General features: G+C 41.5%; 1 protein-coding gene across 1 annotated transcript in view; it reads left to right on the plus strand.

Moving 5' to 3' along the window:
- The window catches only part of DLGAP1 (DLG associated protein 1), a 632,647-nt gene that overhangs the window by 472,006 nt on the left and 144,556 nt on the right, over positions 1 to 16,085 (plus strand). Inside the window, exons 6-7 of the mRNA XM_034762696.1 lie at positions 7,560 to 7,737; positions 11,151 to 11,391. Of these exons, the coding sequence (XP_034618587.1) occupies positions 7,560 to 7,737; positions 11,151 to 11,391 (419 nt within the window). The remainder of the gene's footprint in view (positions 1 to 7,559; positions 7,738 to 11,150; positions 11,392 to 16,085) is intronic.

Here is a 16,085-nt window from a genome sequence, read left to right on the forward strand (position 1 = left end):
ACTATTGTATAGTTATTGTGGAATATGACGATGATAATGATTTATTACACATTTATAAAGTGCCAGTCCTGAACATGTATGGAGATGTTAAATAACTCTTTTGCTATATAAGGGATGCCTTCAACAACAGTTTAGCTATCTGTATGCACTCCTTGCCTGTCTTTTAAACCTTAGTTATTTTTTCCACCGTTTTTAAACTTAGTGAAACCTGTGAATATGGTCATCAGTGAGCAACAGTCACCTCCTCTAATGGCTGCCAAAATCTCAGTCCCTGCATGGCGCCCCATCTGTCATGTAAACCAGCAGTATGATAAGTAGCCACCTGTGAAACACATTCCCAGACACGTGCTGAACTGGTCAGTTGTATAGTTAAGGACCAACTATCTGACCAAAATAAGTCAGAAAAAAACCTATTTGCTTTGACCACCCACATCCAGAAACAATAAGAAAGCACATACCATGGCAGAGAAATTAGGTGATTTTGTATGGAACTGGGAAAATACTGCAAAAAATGTGCAAATACATGCTCAAATTTTCACATGGATTCATGCCTCTTTTGTATTTGCTTTCCATGAACATTCAAGCAATCAAAGTTTAGTGGTGCATAGGGCACGTGATCATGTCTCCATCTGATGGCAGGTCCCTCTGACCAGAACAACTTGCTTCTTATAGCCATGGGGAGATCTCCTTTAGCCCAAGCCGGTGAGGTCTTTGTTTTTGGTACTGAATATCCCAAGTTTGTTCCCTGTTGATGACTAAGGTATCTGTATCACTCGTTACAGTGGACCAGACATTTGCAGAAAGCAAATTTCAAAGATGCATGCCTGGGTATTTACAAAAAACAAATTTTAATTTGACAATACTTGTGCATTGAGTTTTGTGATTTGTTATATTCAGTGCTTGCATGCTCATCCAATCAATGAACAGAAACAACACCAGGTGACGTATTTGATTAATTTGCAAATAATCAACACAGTTTGAATTTTTTATATCAAATATTGAATACGGGCAGCAACCTGCTTACAATCAATCCATAAAATAAAACAAAAAATGAATTAATTTGTTTAACAAATATATTTGAGGTCCTTCTGATCTGCTTGCAGCTCAAAAGAGAGCAGTGTAATAGTTTGTATTCATCTGATAATTTTTTTGTGATGAATTATTCATTTAACTTGGATTTTATGCGTATTTTCAGTGCTCCAAGTAAATTATATACAGTGAATTATTTCCAAGAGATCTACTGATCAGGTTTTGGTAAATTGTTATTAAAAGGCTCTGCCAGCCACAAACAGAGGTGATAGGTAGGTCAGTCATTTTATTTTTAGTGTTGTGTGTGTGTGTGTGTGTGTGTGTGTGTGTGTGTGTGTTGTGTTTGAGCACTGCTGGAGAGTATCTTAAATGGAATTCCAGATTCCATTTGGAAATCTGGAATTATTTCCCAAGAGTAATCTGAACATTTTTTATATCTAGTCCATCCAATTACTGACTCACTGCTTGAAGAAGGCAAATGAATGACCAGTCTTCAAATGGTGACAGAATTCTTTAATAATAATTCTCTAATAATATATTGTTCAAATTCATTTTATTACATCGTCCAGAGAACATGGCATTCCAGTTGTTATTAATAGGTTTTACAGTATTGTCATAATTACGCATGGGGTCTAACCATTAAACTAGTTATGTGTACAATTACACAATCAAACTGCACACCTAATATATGGAGACAGTTACCAGACTTATGTGTGCAGTTGGGAAACTGCACATACAAATAACTACTATTAGCTATTTGAGTGCACAATATCTGTAATTGCTTGCAGAAAGTAAACACAGAATGGCACACAGGTTCTCTTTAAAGTCAGCCTTGTGTGTGTGTTTCTTATGATTAATATTGTGTTTTTTGTCTCTCATTCTCATTCATTCATACACAGACATAAACACACAATAGTGAGGTTTCCATTTCACAATGGAAAACTGACTCGTTCAATATTGTGACCAGAGCCGGCTCCAGGGTTTTGGCTGCCCCAAGTGGTGCAAAAAAAAAACACCACGATCGCAATCTGCGGCGGCAATTCGGCAGGAGGTCCTTCGCTCCGAGCGGTAGTGAGGCTCTGTCCGCCGAATTGCCACCGAATAGTTGGACCTGCCGCCCCTCTCTGGAGTGGCCACCCCAAGCACCTGCTTGGCAAGCTGGTGCCTGGAGCTGGCCCTGATTGTGACAATGCCAACTTTGTAAGAAACTGAGGGCATTCCGGGGCAGGGGGCGGAAACATGTTTGATGTAGAAGAGCTGTTCCTTTCAACATTTACTGCACTCAGTGCTCTTTAAAAAAAAAAAATCTCTGAAGCTGTTTGTTTAAGTGGAAGGCCATGATGGAGAGCACTTTGGTGTGTGGCTGCCATCCTCTTTATATGGTGATACAGCCCTTGGAGACCATATTGTGCCATCTTTATCTACATAGAAAGTTGCTCAGATGGAGCATTTCATATAGGGACTTGTAGCTTTGAATGGCTGAGGCTGCAATTTGTTCCATTTTGGGCAAAAGAATATGTGGCCCTGCTGTGCCTAGTAAGGTTCCAGTGTTGTCAGCCACTGTTCATATAAAATTTGGACACCCAGCTCAGTAAATGAGTCTGCAATGGATAACAGAAATACAGTTGGCTACAAACTCAGAGAGAGAGAAATCAAAAGATGAACTGAAGTTATAATTGTTTTTCCAAATACTCCAAAACCCCTCATTATTGGAGATAAACTTGTGGAAACTCAAATAAGTTTTCTTTCCTTTCAAGAAATTCTTCAGTGTCAGGACTCAACAAAACATCAAATGAGTTGCAAGTCTAAAAACGATTCCCTCAACCCCAGCATAAGGGACCCTCTCTAACCTGTCCCAAAACAGCATCTCTGAAATGTTTTACTAACAAAAATATTTGAAATGTGCATGATCAGATAACTATGATGAACAAGGCAGTGCAATAATTTTAAATAGCATTTGTCCTGTAAATGAGAGATGATTTCCTTTGCTACAATTTCAGTATACGAAATCACAACTAGAGGGTCACTATTGACACTGGAATCCATACAAAATATTATTCCCACTTACGATGACAATATTGTTGCTTTGGGTCAAATAACACGTCAGTTAAGGAAATGTATTTATCATTAGTCTGTCTGGCCCAGTGTGATGAAAGAGGACCTTTAGCTATATTGCTTCTAGTCAGTTCCCTATTTTTCTAATGATGTGTTCATTATAGGTGGAAAAACAGAAATGGACTTTTCAAACTTTTGAATTTAAATGAATGTGCATTTACAAGCTACTTAATGTGTTTCCTGAAAATGGAAAATAGCTGTTTGACATGAAAAATGCCTACAGCCTGGCAGCTATTGTCACTATCCAAAATAACTATTGAATGTAACCAAATTACACCCATATAGCAGTATATTCTTGGAATGATTTACTATAGGGTTAGGTTGTCCAATGACCCCAGCTGCATTTTGTGTACATCATATGTAATTGATTTACAGTTAGCGGCCCTTATCTCCTAGAATTCCATAAGAAGCAAGCTGTCACGTCAAACTGGAATATGCTATAAAATACATACCCTATCTATGTATCAAATGTATATTGCAAAAGATTAGCACCAGGTTACCTCCCTATGAAACAAACCCTAAGAGGAACTGAGCACCTACAACTCCCACTGATTTCAGTACGAACAGTAGATGCTCAGCAGCTCTGTGCTTGATGACCCAGTCAACTATATGGCTTTCCCCTAGGTCTTTTCTTCTGGACTCCCCTTCCCCCTTATTGATGGTCGTTGTAATGAGATTCCTTCAGTATATTATGTTTGAAACAGCCATTTCTTTGACGGCACTCACCATGTCTTCACTGCTCTTTTAATAATGGAATGTGTATCCTTCAGCACTTTACTCTTAATGCAAACAGTAGTCCATTGTCTAATTGCTTTAAAAGTAACACCCATTGCACTACTTGCTATGGTTCCCATAAAGCTCACCTCTGCTGTTGTCATTACAGCATGAAGTTTTGCTTTGGACTAGTCTGTCAATAAATATAGTGCAGATTATGATGTTGTGACTGATTTGTCCTTGATTTACCAAAACAAACAAACAAAAAAACCCCAAAACCTACCAAACAAAATGGAAAGTCAGTTTGGGTATATAAGAACATCATAATGGTCAGACTGGATCAGACCAATGGTCCATCTAACCCATATTCTGTCTTCTGACAGTGGCCAATGCAAGGTGCTTCAGAGGGAATGAACAGAACAGGCAATCAAGTGATCCATCCCCTTTCGTCCATTCCCAGCTTCTGGCAAACACTGGCCTAGGGACACTCAGAGCATGGAGTTGTATCCCAGACCATCCTGGCTAATAGCCATTGACGAGGCTATCCCCATGAACCTATCTAGTTCTTTTTTGAACCCTATTATAGTTTAGGTCTTCACAACATCACCTGAAAACAAGTTCCACTGGTTGACTGTGCATTGTGTGAAGGAGTAGTTCCTTTTGTTTGTTTTAAACCTGCTGCCTATTAATTTCATTGGGTGACCCGTAATTCTTGTGTTCTGTGAAGGAGGGAATAACATTTCCCTATTCACTTTCTCCATACAGGTCAAGATTTTATAGACATCTATCATATCCTCTCTTAGTTGTCTCTCTTCCAAGCTGAAAAGTCCCAGTCTTTTTAATCTCTCCTCATACAGAAGCTGTTCCATACTCTTAATCATTGCCAATTCCACTATATCTTTTTTGAGATGGTGTGACCACATCTGCACACAGTATTCAAGATGAGGGAGTACCATGGATTTATATAGAGGCAATATGATATTTTCTGTCTCATTATCTATTTGTTTCCTAATGGTTCCTAACATTCCATTAGCTTTTTTGACTTCTGCTGCACACTGAGCTGATGTTTTCAGAGAACTATCCACAGTGACTCCAAGATCTCTTTCTTGAGTGGTAACAGCTAATTTAGACTCCATCATTTTATATGTATAGTTGGGATTCTGTTTTCCAGTGTACATTACTTTGCATTTATCAACATTGAATTTCATCTGTCATTTTGTTGCCCAATCACCTAGTTTTGTGAGATCCCTTTGTAATTCTTTGCAGTCTGCTTTGGACTTCACTATCTTGAGTGATTTTGTATCATCTGCAAATTTTGCCACTTCACTGTTTACCCCTTTTTCCAGATTATTTATGAATATGTTGAATAGCACTGGTCCCAGTACAGACCCATGGGGGACACCACTATTTAGCTTTCTCCATTCTGAAAACTGACCATTTATTCCTACCCTTTGTTTTCTGTCTTTTAAACAGTCACTGATCCATGAGAGGACTTTCCCTCTTATCCCATAACTACCTACTTTGCTTAAGAGCTATCAGTGTGGGACCTTGTCAAATGCTTCCTGAAAGTACACTAGATCCACTAGATCAGCATTTCTCAAACTGGGGTCGGTGAGGGAAGTCCAGGAGATCCGTGGGCCCTGCTGATTAACTCATCCCCCTCCCTCCCAGCACCCCTTGCACACCGGGGAACCTGTTCCTTTGGAGTGCAGGAGGTGCAGAGAAGGAGAGGGAGGATGGGGGACTGGGGCACTTGGGGGAGGGGGCGGAAAGAGGCTGGGAACAGGAGGGGCAGGAGTGGAGCAGGGATAAGAAGATTTTGGGGTGGGGTCTTGGGGGAAGGGGTGGAGTGGGGGCAGGGCCTAGGGCTGAGCAGGGGGTTTGGGGGTCCACGGCAAAATTGGGTCCTTGGGTTACTAAATGAGGGTCCTTGGGTTACTAAAGTTTGAGAACCGCTGCACTACATCACCCTTGTCCACACGCTTGTTCACACCCTCAAAGAATTCTAACAGATTGGGGAGGCATGATTTCCCTTTACAAAAGCCGTGTTCACTCTGCCCCCAACAAATCATGTTCACCTATGCGTCTGATAATTCTCTTCTTTACAGTAGTTTCAACCAATTTGCCTGACACAGTAGTTAAACTTACTGGTCTGTAATTGCCAGGATATGGAGGCTTTTTAAAAAATTGGCATCTCGTTAGCTATTCTCCAGTCATCTGGTACAGAAGCTGATTTAAATGATAGGTTACATACCAGAGTTAATAGTTCTGCAATTTTGCATTTGAGTTCCTTCAGAACTGTTGGGTGAATACCATCTTACTACAAATTTATCAATTTGTTCCAAACCCTCCTCTAATGACACCTCAGTCTGGGACAGTTCCTCAGATTTCTCACCTAAAAATAATGGCTCAGGTGTGGGAACCTCCCTCACATCCTCTGCAGTGAAGACTGAAGCAAATAATTCATTTAACTTCTCCGCAATGGCTTTATCTTCTTCGAATGCTCCTTTAGCACCTCGATTGTCCAGTGGCCCCACTGATTGTTTAAAAAGCTTCCTGCTTCTGGAGTACTTAAAAAAAAATTGCTGTTAGTTTATGAGCTTTGGCTAACTGCTCTTCACATTCTTTTTTGGCCTTACATTGATATAATAGGCGTCACATAAACTTGTTGGAATGATGATAATCAATGGGACACAGTAATACCAGGGTACAAAATATATACAAATGACAGAATACGTCATGCTGGTGGGGGAATGGCACTATATGTGAAAGAAAGCATAGAGTCAAATATAATAAAAATCTGAAATGAACCAGATTGTACCTTTGGCCTGTAATTATACCTTTTCACTTGTTTTGCCAGAGTTTATGTTCCTTTCTATTTTCCTCAGTAGGATTCTTTGTTTCTAAAGGATGCCTTTTTGCCTCTAACCACTTCATTTTACTTTGTTTTTTAGCCAGGGTGGCACTTTTTTTGGTCTTCTTACTATGTTTTTAATTTGGGGTATACATTTAATTTGAGCTTCTACTATGGTGTTTTTAAAAAGTTTCCTTGCATCTTGCAGGCATCTCACTTTTGGGACTGTACCTTTTAATTTCTCTTTAACTAGGTTCCTATTATAGTGTCCTATTATTATATCCTATTATTATTCTCCTTTCTGAAGTTAAATGATACTGTGGTGGGCTTCTTTGGGTGTCTCTCTCCCACCCCACCCTACCCAAGGGATGTTAAATTTAATTGTATTATGGTTAAGGCTAAGATTATGTCACGAAGGACGTGGAAGTCACAGAATCCGTGACTTCCAGCAAGCTCCATGACATTGAGGGCCCTGCAGCTTACCAGCCACTGGTGGCAGCAGGGGCCCCACAGCAGCCCAGCCTCCGTGGGCAGTGGGGGGCCCTCCCATAGCTGCCCAGCAGCTGCAGGTGGTGGGACCCCCTTCAATTGACCATCTGGCACCGCCGGTGGTGATTCCTGAGTTGCCCAGCCACTGCCACTGGCAGGGGTCTCCCCTGCAGCAGCTAGTAGCGGCTAAGCTGGAACTGGCCGATTTGCAGTACTGTACTGAATTTATATATGCCCCAGGGTTACATAATTTCTGGTTTGAGTCTTACTTTCCTGCAGAACAATTTACTGTCATTCCCAGTCACAGTTAAGCTATTTGGATTTGATGAAATGTCTCTTTCCCACTGTTTCCTTCAAGGATATCCAGCGAACACTCTCCAAAACTTCAAATCCGGAGCCACAGTTACTTGAGGGCAGTGAGTGAAGTCTCAATCAATAGGAGTTTGGACAGTCTGGACCCTGCAAGTCTGTTAACTTCTCCTAAATTCCGTTCCCGGAATGAGAGCTACATGAGAGCCATGAGCACCATTAGTCAGGTGGGTGGCAAGCATGCACAGCTAAGGACAAGATCAAAATCAGTCCCCAGCCAATTCAGCTGCATGTGCAATATGTAGAACCAGAAACCCTTTTTATGTGTGCATTGAAGTCAGACATGCAACAGATTACATATTTTCAAAAGCATTTGAATTTTAAAAGGACTTATGGGGATGTTTTTCGTGTACATTTTTGTGAAGGAAGAAGATTTGAAAATGTTATAGTCTAAATTTTAAAAATTGTTTGGTGATTTTGGTTGCACAACATGAAATGTCTTAAAGGGGCCCAATTTTTAGTGGACAGGTGCTCAACACTCCCTCTAAGAAGTTTCAGGTTTAGCATACAAAATAACGAGTCACTTCTAAAAATGTAGGACTTGGAGTCCTAGCGATAATGAGTTTTCCTTTAAGGAGTGGGGACCATAAAATGTTTGAGGGGAAAAAGAATAAAGGTTACTGGTACTTTCTATTCCACAATTGTTGTTTTGACATTAATCCAATATTTTGAAAAGGTTTATTAGCTCCTTTTACACATTTTTTTAATTCTGATAGAGCTTTGACTTTACGATGTACATGGTACATATGTGTTTGGTTCACACATTAATTATGAAGATGTGCATTATTTTCCTGAAAAATCATAACATCCTCTTTTGTGCCAGCTACAGTCTGTCAGTTGAATATTGTGTACTCTGGGGCATTTTAAATTGTGAGTGTTGACACAGTAGAATAGCCTGCCCTTATATAAAATACGCATATGGAGCCATCATGCTGTCACATCTGCCTAGCTGCCATGCATGCAAAATAGGACACAGGTCAGGGATGTGTTGAGTGCCCTCAACTTTGCTTAAAAACAGTGGGAGCAAAGGATGCTCAGTACTTCACAGAGTTGGGCCCTAAAACGGTGCTAAGATAAAAGGTAATTTTCTTTGGGAAAACTTGAATGAATATGCACATTAAAACATCATAGTCAGATATGTTATTCTGCAAGGGTATTCTTGCATGTTGTGTATTTTTTGCCAACTAGTGTAAGGCACTGCATTTCATTTGGTGTTGTATGCTGTGATAAAGTTCCTCCTCTAACTTGATCCGTTCTGCACTTTCTGGCGGATTTGCTTGCCTCAGAGGTTCACGGCAGTCCTCAGTTTGGCTCCTTTTGTTAGTGGCACAAACCTGCCGTTCATTCGGCTAACCTCATCACTGGCCAGCATTGGGAAAAGGAGAACAATCCCCGCAGTCTCTGCTGGCCCACCTAACGGGTCGGGGGACAGGCCAGAGACCTCCCCCTCTGGTGGGACCCACATATCAAATAGGGAGTTGAGGGGATGGGGGGAACCCAGGCCTGCCCTCTACTCTGGGTTCCAGCCCAGGGCCCTGTGGAATGCAGCTGTCTATAGTGTCTCCTGTAACAGCTGCGTGACAGCTACAACTCCCTAGGCTACTTCCCCATGGCCTGCTCCCAACACCTTCTTTATCCTCACCACAGGACCTTCCTCCTGATGTCTGGTAATGCTTGTACTTCGCAGTCCCCCAGCAGTATGCCTACTCACTCTCAGCTTCTTGCACCTCTTACTCCCAGCTCCTCACACATGCCCCTCACTGACTGAAGTGAGGTCCTTTTTAAACCAGATGCCCTGATTAGCCTGCCTGTCTTAATTGATTCTAGCAGTTTCTTAATTGTCTCCAGGTGTCCTGATTAGCCTGTCTGCCTTAATTTGTTCCAGCAAGTTCCTGATTGTTCTGGAACTGCCCCATTACCTTACCCAGGGAAAAGGGACCTGCTTGACCTGGGGCTAATATATCTGCCTTCGATCACTCTCCTGTAGTCATCTGGCCCGACCCTGTCACAATGCTCTAAATCACTGGTAATAACTCATGTTATAGATGACCATCACCGCTGTCACAATTTTGAACCTCCAATTTATGCCAGCAAAGGTAAAAGCCAATTTAACTGGATAGTACATTTTCAGTGGAGATTTCCTTTTTGGACTTAGATCAATTTTCATTTTAAAGTATTCATGGAATAAAAATAATGCTGTCTCTGTGTTCATATAATATAATTATCAAGGCAATCTAAAAGTTTCACTGGTTGAACTTAAGAAATCCTGGCCCCATTGATGTCACTGAGTTTTTGCCAGTGACTTCAGTGGGGCCAGGATTTCACCCAGGGACTTTTATGCAGGATAAATGGGCTAGAGGATTGACTTTGGTCCAAGATGAAGTCTGCACTGCTCAGGCAGGGATTGCTCAATATGGACATTCAGAGGCATCATCTGCTTATTATACGCTGTTGGAGTCTACAGCACTAGCACAAAGTATAAGCAGGTGCTGTAGAAACCGAGTTATGAAGGAAGCCAGCAGAAAACAGCAAACTGAAATTGTAAGTGTGGGATAAAACTATTTGACTCCAATTTAGACGGATTGATTTGTGAGATGGTTGAAGCTATCTATGGTCCAAAGAGTGTAGGCTTCCTTGCCAATAAAAATAGGAAGCTTAAAAGAAATCCTAGAAGTGAGCTCTGGGAGTCACCTATCTGATAATCTAGTTTATCCCCTGCCAATGTAGGATTGTTCTTTACAACATAATATCCAGTGCTTTGTCCAGTGTTTTTTAAAGCAATCAATCTCTTTCCACTATTTCCCGTAGGAAGTTATTCCACAGTCTAATAGATTTCACTGTTCAGAAATATGGCCTGATACTCTACCTATTTTTTCTTAAAATTCATCCTAGTATAGCATCTTTCATATCTTCCTAAACCATTCACATCTTACCTTGGTCTCTGTGCCTTTAGAATGCCTGAGAAATAATGAAATCATGGTATACATTATTGTTTCAGATGTGCATTTTTCCTATGGTGGTGATTATAATTTTAATACCAATCTCAAGGCTCAATCCTGAGTTTAGAAATGTGGGTGCCCATTGCCATATAAACACTGGCAAATGGCTGCAAAGTTTGTAAGTTTGCAAGCCCATGTGGTTTTGTGTGTAACTCAAGCTAGGAGAGCCTGGCTCTCTGGGAGCTGGTTCACAAAAAAGGGTTAAATAGTCTGTTATAGCTGCCAGCCAAGGGAGTTAGTCCTTTCATTCAAGTTGGAGAGGCGCAGACTCTTAATACTAGAAGTCCAGATTTAATCCCTACTGTTGGCCCAAGTTGGGTTAGTTACATGAGATTGGGGCTGAGCCCTCAATGTCCATAGTTCTGTATTTTCTTAACTCTGAACATGCACATTGTATATTTTTCTTGGAGAATTGTTACTGCATTAAAAAAAACCATTTAAAGTGTAAATCATTTACTGTTCGAAGGGAACTTTTAATGGAAATTTTAAGTATTGTTCCATCTTTGTTTGTAAATGTTATTATAGGATAGATTGCTCTAATGGGATATAATTACAGGAAACTACCTGTTCTTGGCCTGCAGGTGAGTGAGATGGAAGTAAACGGTCAGTTTGAATCAGTCTGCGAGTCAGTGTTCAGCGAACTAGAGTCTCAGGCCGTAGAGGCCCTGGATCTGCCAATGCCAGGCTGCTTCCGCATGAGGAGCCACAGCTATGTGAGAGCAATTGAGAAGGGCTGTTCCCAAGATGATGAATGCGTGTCGCTGAGGTCCTCATCTCCCCCCCGCACGGCCACCACAGTGAGGACCATCCAGAGCAGTACTGGTGAGTAACAAAGAGGGAATTCAGGAGGGGGCAAAAGAAAAGCACCAGTTGGCACAATATATATACACACGTGGTAAAATCCTGGCTCCAAATCCTTGCTAGGCATGAAATGCACTGGAGATGCTATGTTTCTTCTGCATATGTGGACCAGACTGTGGGAAACCTGCATATCCTCACATACCATAGAACCATGCTCTTCCTGGGAGCAGGAGAGCCAATAGTGTAAGGAGAGACATGAAGATCCACTGACCCAAAAACACAGGGGTGGAGAGAACAAAGAGGTCACATCTGCTACTCTTCCTGTTCCCAGGAATGCAGCTACAGCTAGGCTGTGCAGGAGCAACACACTCTGGCTCTTGTTGAAATGGATCCTAATTGGCCCACAGCTGGGCAGATTGTTACTGGTACTGTTGTCAGAGGCTACCGGTGTGGTGCTTCTGCTTTCTCCTGTTGATATCACTCGGCTGCGTGCGTGTGTTCCCTCTGTGTGCTGCCCCAGCTCTGCGCAGATAGCTGACACAGCAGACCCGACGAGAACCCCCAATGACCACAGAGTCTAGTAAGGTACAAAGGCACCTCGGGCCAGGTTTATTGCGATCTCGGACACAATTGCAGTTCCCCGTAGATTACTTAGTCTACCGGGCATACTACTAATAGATGCCTCTTGGCAAGGACCCGGCTCAGTGGCGGGACTTTCCACTGCCTACCGGTCCTAGGCTAGGTCCACGCCCGATTCGGCGGGTAGAGATCGATCTTCTGGGATCGATTTATCGCGTCGCATCTGGACGCGATAAATCGATCCCAGAAGCACTCCCCCGTCAACTGTGGAACTCCTGCTCGCTGAGAGGAGGAAGCGCTGTCGACGGGGGAGCTTGCCTGCGCCGTGTGGACCCGCAGTAAGTAAACTTAGTTCGATCTAGGAAACGTCGACTTCAGCTACGCTATTTTCGTAGCTGAAGTTGCATTTCCTAGTTCGATCCCCCGCCCCAGTGTGGACCAGCCCCTAGATGGAGATTTCTTTTTCTTCTCTTCTCTTTTTTCTCTCAAGTACTTGGTCTGTCAAATGTCCCCCAAAGCAGGGTCTTGGTTACCCCGAGGACCTCTGGTTCAAAAGTTCTCCAAAAATCCCTCATAGCAGGGTGTTGGCTACCCTGGGACCCTCTGTCTTACAGCGTCACAGAACTCTTCAGATGTTAATTGGGGAACTAAGAACTGTACATATGATATTCTTAATATTTGTACCCTCTGCTCTCAAAGGAGTCTCATGTCCTCGAAATATGCCCTATGGACATTTCATTACTGATTTTTCCTAATTAATATTTTAAAAGGGACTGCAAAACAGAGACCAAAAATCAGTTGATGTTTATACCCTTTCATAAATCATTCACTCGAGCTCTTAGTGTGGTGCCATCCAAAAGGGTCATTTTGACCCTAGTCAGCCTGTGCCACGTTCACTGATCGCGTGTTTTTGCGTTTTCTTTACTTGGTGAGCTGGCCTTCGGCTGATATGTTCTGAAGTTCCATGTTGAAACACACACACAGATAGAGCCTCCGATCACTCTCAGTAAATTTCCATACCAAATGTCTGATGTTAAGAGAACCCTGCTCCCAGAATCCTCTAGCAAATTCGGACATATCAAGCCATACCAAAATCATGTTCATCACATTCACTCATATCAATCACAGTAATTCAACACCATCCCAACAGCCCTCAGCTGGTGTAAATCAATGCACTGAGTGGAACTATGCTGATTTGTACAAGCTGAGGATTTGACCCTCTGCTTGCAGATAAGTTGGGAGGATCCTCTTGCACAATAAAACCTGCATAAAGTCCTCCTCTTTGTGGTGGTGTGAGCACATTTTAAAAATTGGAGGGGACGAGGTGTGATAATGAATTACTCCTTCAGCCACTTTGCTTAAACAGGATAGCAAACAATGGGGGAGGGGCATGTCTGTCTCACTCTCCTGCCCTTCATCCTAATGGGGTTCTGGCTTTGTAACAGAAACCAGAAGATATGAGGTTGACGATTTTTTCGAATCTTAAATTATTTATGGTTGCTTTAAAAAAAAAAACTCTTGCTGTTTGACGTGCAAAGATAATCATGATGTCCACTAACCAGTATCAGCAGAATTCATACTCAAGAAAAAAAAAAACAGATCAGGGAACAAAAGCAAAATCTGTATTTTCAAAGCCCTATTCAGGAAAGCCAGAAACAAGGTCTCTCAAGCTGTTTTCTCCAGAGGAGTATTGAAAAGAGCCTACTGCTTTTGACTTATTCCTCTGTATCCATTCTACTGCCTCACGCAAGCATCACTTCATTCTACATTCAAGTTGCTAGAAGCCATTTCATATTCCACCTACCATTTTTCCCCATGGTCTGTTAATTCTACAGTCTTCCCTAATTTTTTCCCCTTTTGTGTGTGTTATCTCACTCTTGCAGTTGCTTGAGTTCCTTGTCTCTGATCCCTTTCCCCCTACAAGGCCACTTTTTCAACTGGTTTTCATTGTCGAAAGACTTTTTCGGTCCTTTTATCAAAAATGTGCCACCTAATTTATACCATTTAAAATATGAAGTGTAAGCATTATTGGATGTATGTTGGCAACGCATCATAAACTTCAAAACATCTTTAACAACTGTGATAGTACAGTTCTCTTCTAAACCAATGGCTAGTAAGAAACAACTTCCAAACTACAGGGTTATGAATGTGAAAGGTCATTTTTCTGTGTGCACAATTTATCCATGTAATTTGCACCCACTCGCAGCTGAAGGATTTACATAAAATGTGTGTTTCATCATACAATAATGGTTCATTTCCAATGTGTTGGGAAGCATGCAGCTGAAGGCAGAGAGCTTGCAGTACGTAGGTGCCATTATTAGCCTGTAATGGATGCCTGGGAGTGTGAGAGATCTTTTCAATAAATTGATTTTTTTCTTAAGAATGAGAAAAGCTATGTTTAAAATGTTTTCTGTTTTAAAATAATTCTAATAATCAACCCACATAAGAAGAATGTCCATTCTTTTTGTACTCAAAAGTTTTGGTGGTTTAGAAAAAATGTGGATGGGGTAGGGTATGAGTAAGAGAATGAAAGATGATTGTAGATGATCCCAGAGAGGAGAGAATGTGGGTTGGAAAATATGGCCCTAAAACTATAATATAAAGAAACAGATCTTTAGTCATTTGCTACTCCTTTTCCAGGTGCCTCTTTAAAGTCCAGAGAGGGAAGCACCTGCAGCCCTATACTGGACATTGCAGAAGGATTTAAAAGACTGCTGCAGGTTTCTGTTCTTTCTCCTGAATTATAGGAATTACTGGGTTATTTTGCTTTTTATTTTGTCTTTCTAGGCTCTTCAGGGTCACATTTTGTCCTTTATTACCACTTTACCCATATCTCTTATGGGGTTCACAACCTCAACTGGTAGTTTAATTTCATCCTAGGGCATCCATGTAATCTCTTTCACCCTTGCGTCAGGCTAATTCACAGGCAGTAATGCAATAGTCAGCCTGGGTAGTTCCTATTCGCAGTGTAGAAAAAAGAAGATCCTTTTTGTCCCATGCAATTAGCCAGAAATTCAGGGGTTTTGCAGGTTCTTCCAGTTAGGAGGAGAAATTGATGATGGAGTGAAGTAATTTTGATGTAATCTTGTGTACATTCTTTGTAAATAAACAAGTCCTGTTTCTGTGAACACAGGAGGAATTGAACAACAGGAGAGAAGTTTTCTTGCTCACAGCTCCAAACCTTTTCAGCAAGCACTCAGCTCAAAAGGAGCTCTTTCTTTAAGCTTTTCTCAGGGCCACATTCCTAGTTTTTATTCAAGCTGTGTCGGGTGTTTCCTTGCTGCCTTCTCTGTACCTTTTTCCTCTCTTTCATAGACGCACAGTCCTTCACAAAATAGACACCAAAACCCCTCTGCCCACATGTGCCTTGTATGTATCTTTGTTTTGGGCGGTGATGTGGCTGGGGTTAGGGTGGAGACCCCTATTGTTTCAGCTATCTTGTTCTATAAAGGAATTTAACCATTTCTTACCACCATCTTACATGATGGATGGTAGTAACTTCCGTTCCACCCCATAACAACAGATAATAGGTCTGTTAGATAGTTACAGAAGGAGGGGAAAGGAGTCTCGGGTTTATTTCCTTGTAGGTGGTGTAACAGATATATTTGCTGCAGACATCAGACACAGTTATAATGAAATCTACATGCACTTAATAGTCCAGGACTAGAAACCTGTTCCACCTACTCCAGAAATACTGGCCTCTATCAATTTACACGTTCACTGTCAGTAGTAGGTGGCTAATGAGGAAAATAGAAAGGAGCAAAACCTCTGGCAAATAAATTGTAAAAGTATCATAAAGCAAGCCAAGAAAGAATTTGAGAAGTAACTTGCTAAAGAGGTAAAAACTAATGGTATTTTTTAAGTACATCAGAAGCAGCAAACCTGCCTAATAGGCAGAGGGGCCACTAGATGACATAACACTCAAGGAAGACAAGGCCATTGCAAAGAAGCTGACCAAATTCTTTGCATCAGTCTTCACTGCAGAGGATGTTAGGGAGATACCCACACCAGAGCTATTTTTGGATGACAAATCTGAAGTACTGTCTCAAACTGAAGTATCAATAGAGGAGGTTTTGGAACATATTGATAAGTTAAACAGTAATGAGTCACCAGGACCAGATGATATTCACTCAAGG

Source organism: Trachemys scripta, chromosome 2, assembly GCF_013100865.1.
Source record: "Trachemys scripta elegans isolate TJP31775 chromosome 2, CAS_Tse_1.0, whole genome shotgun sequence".
Lineage (NCBI taxonomy): Eukaryota > Metazoa > Chordata > Testudines > Emydidae > Trachemys > Trachemys scripta.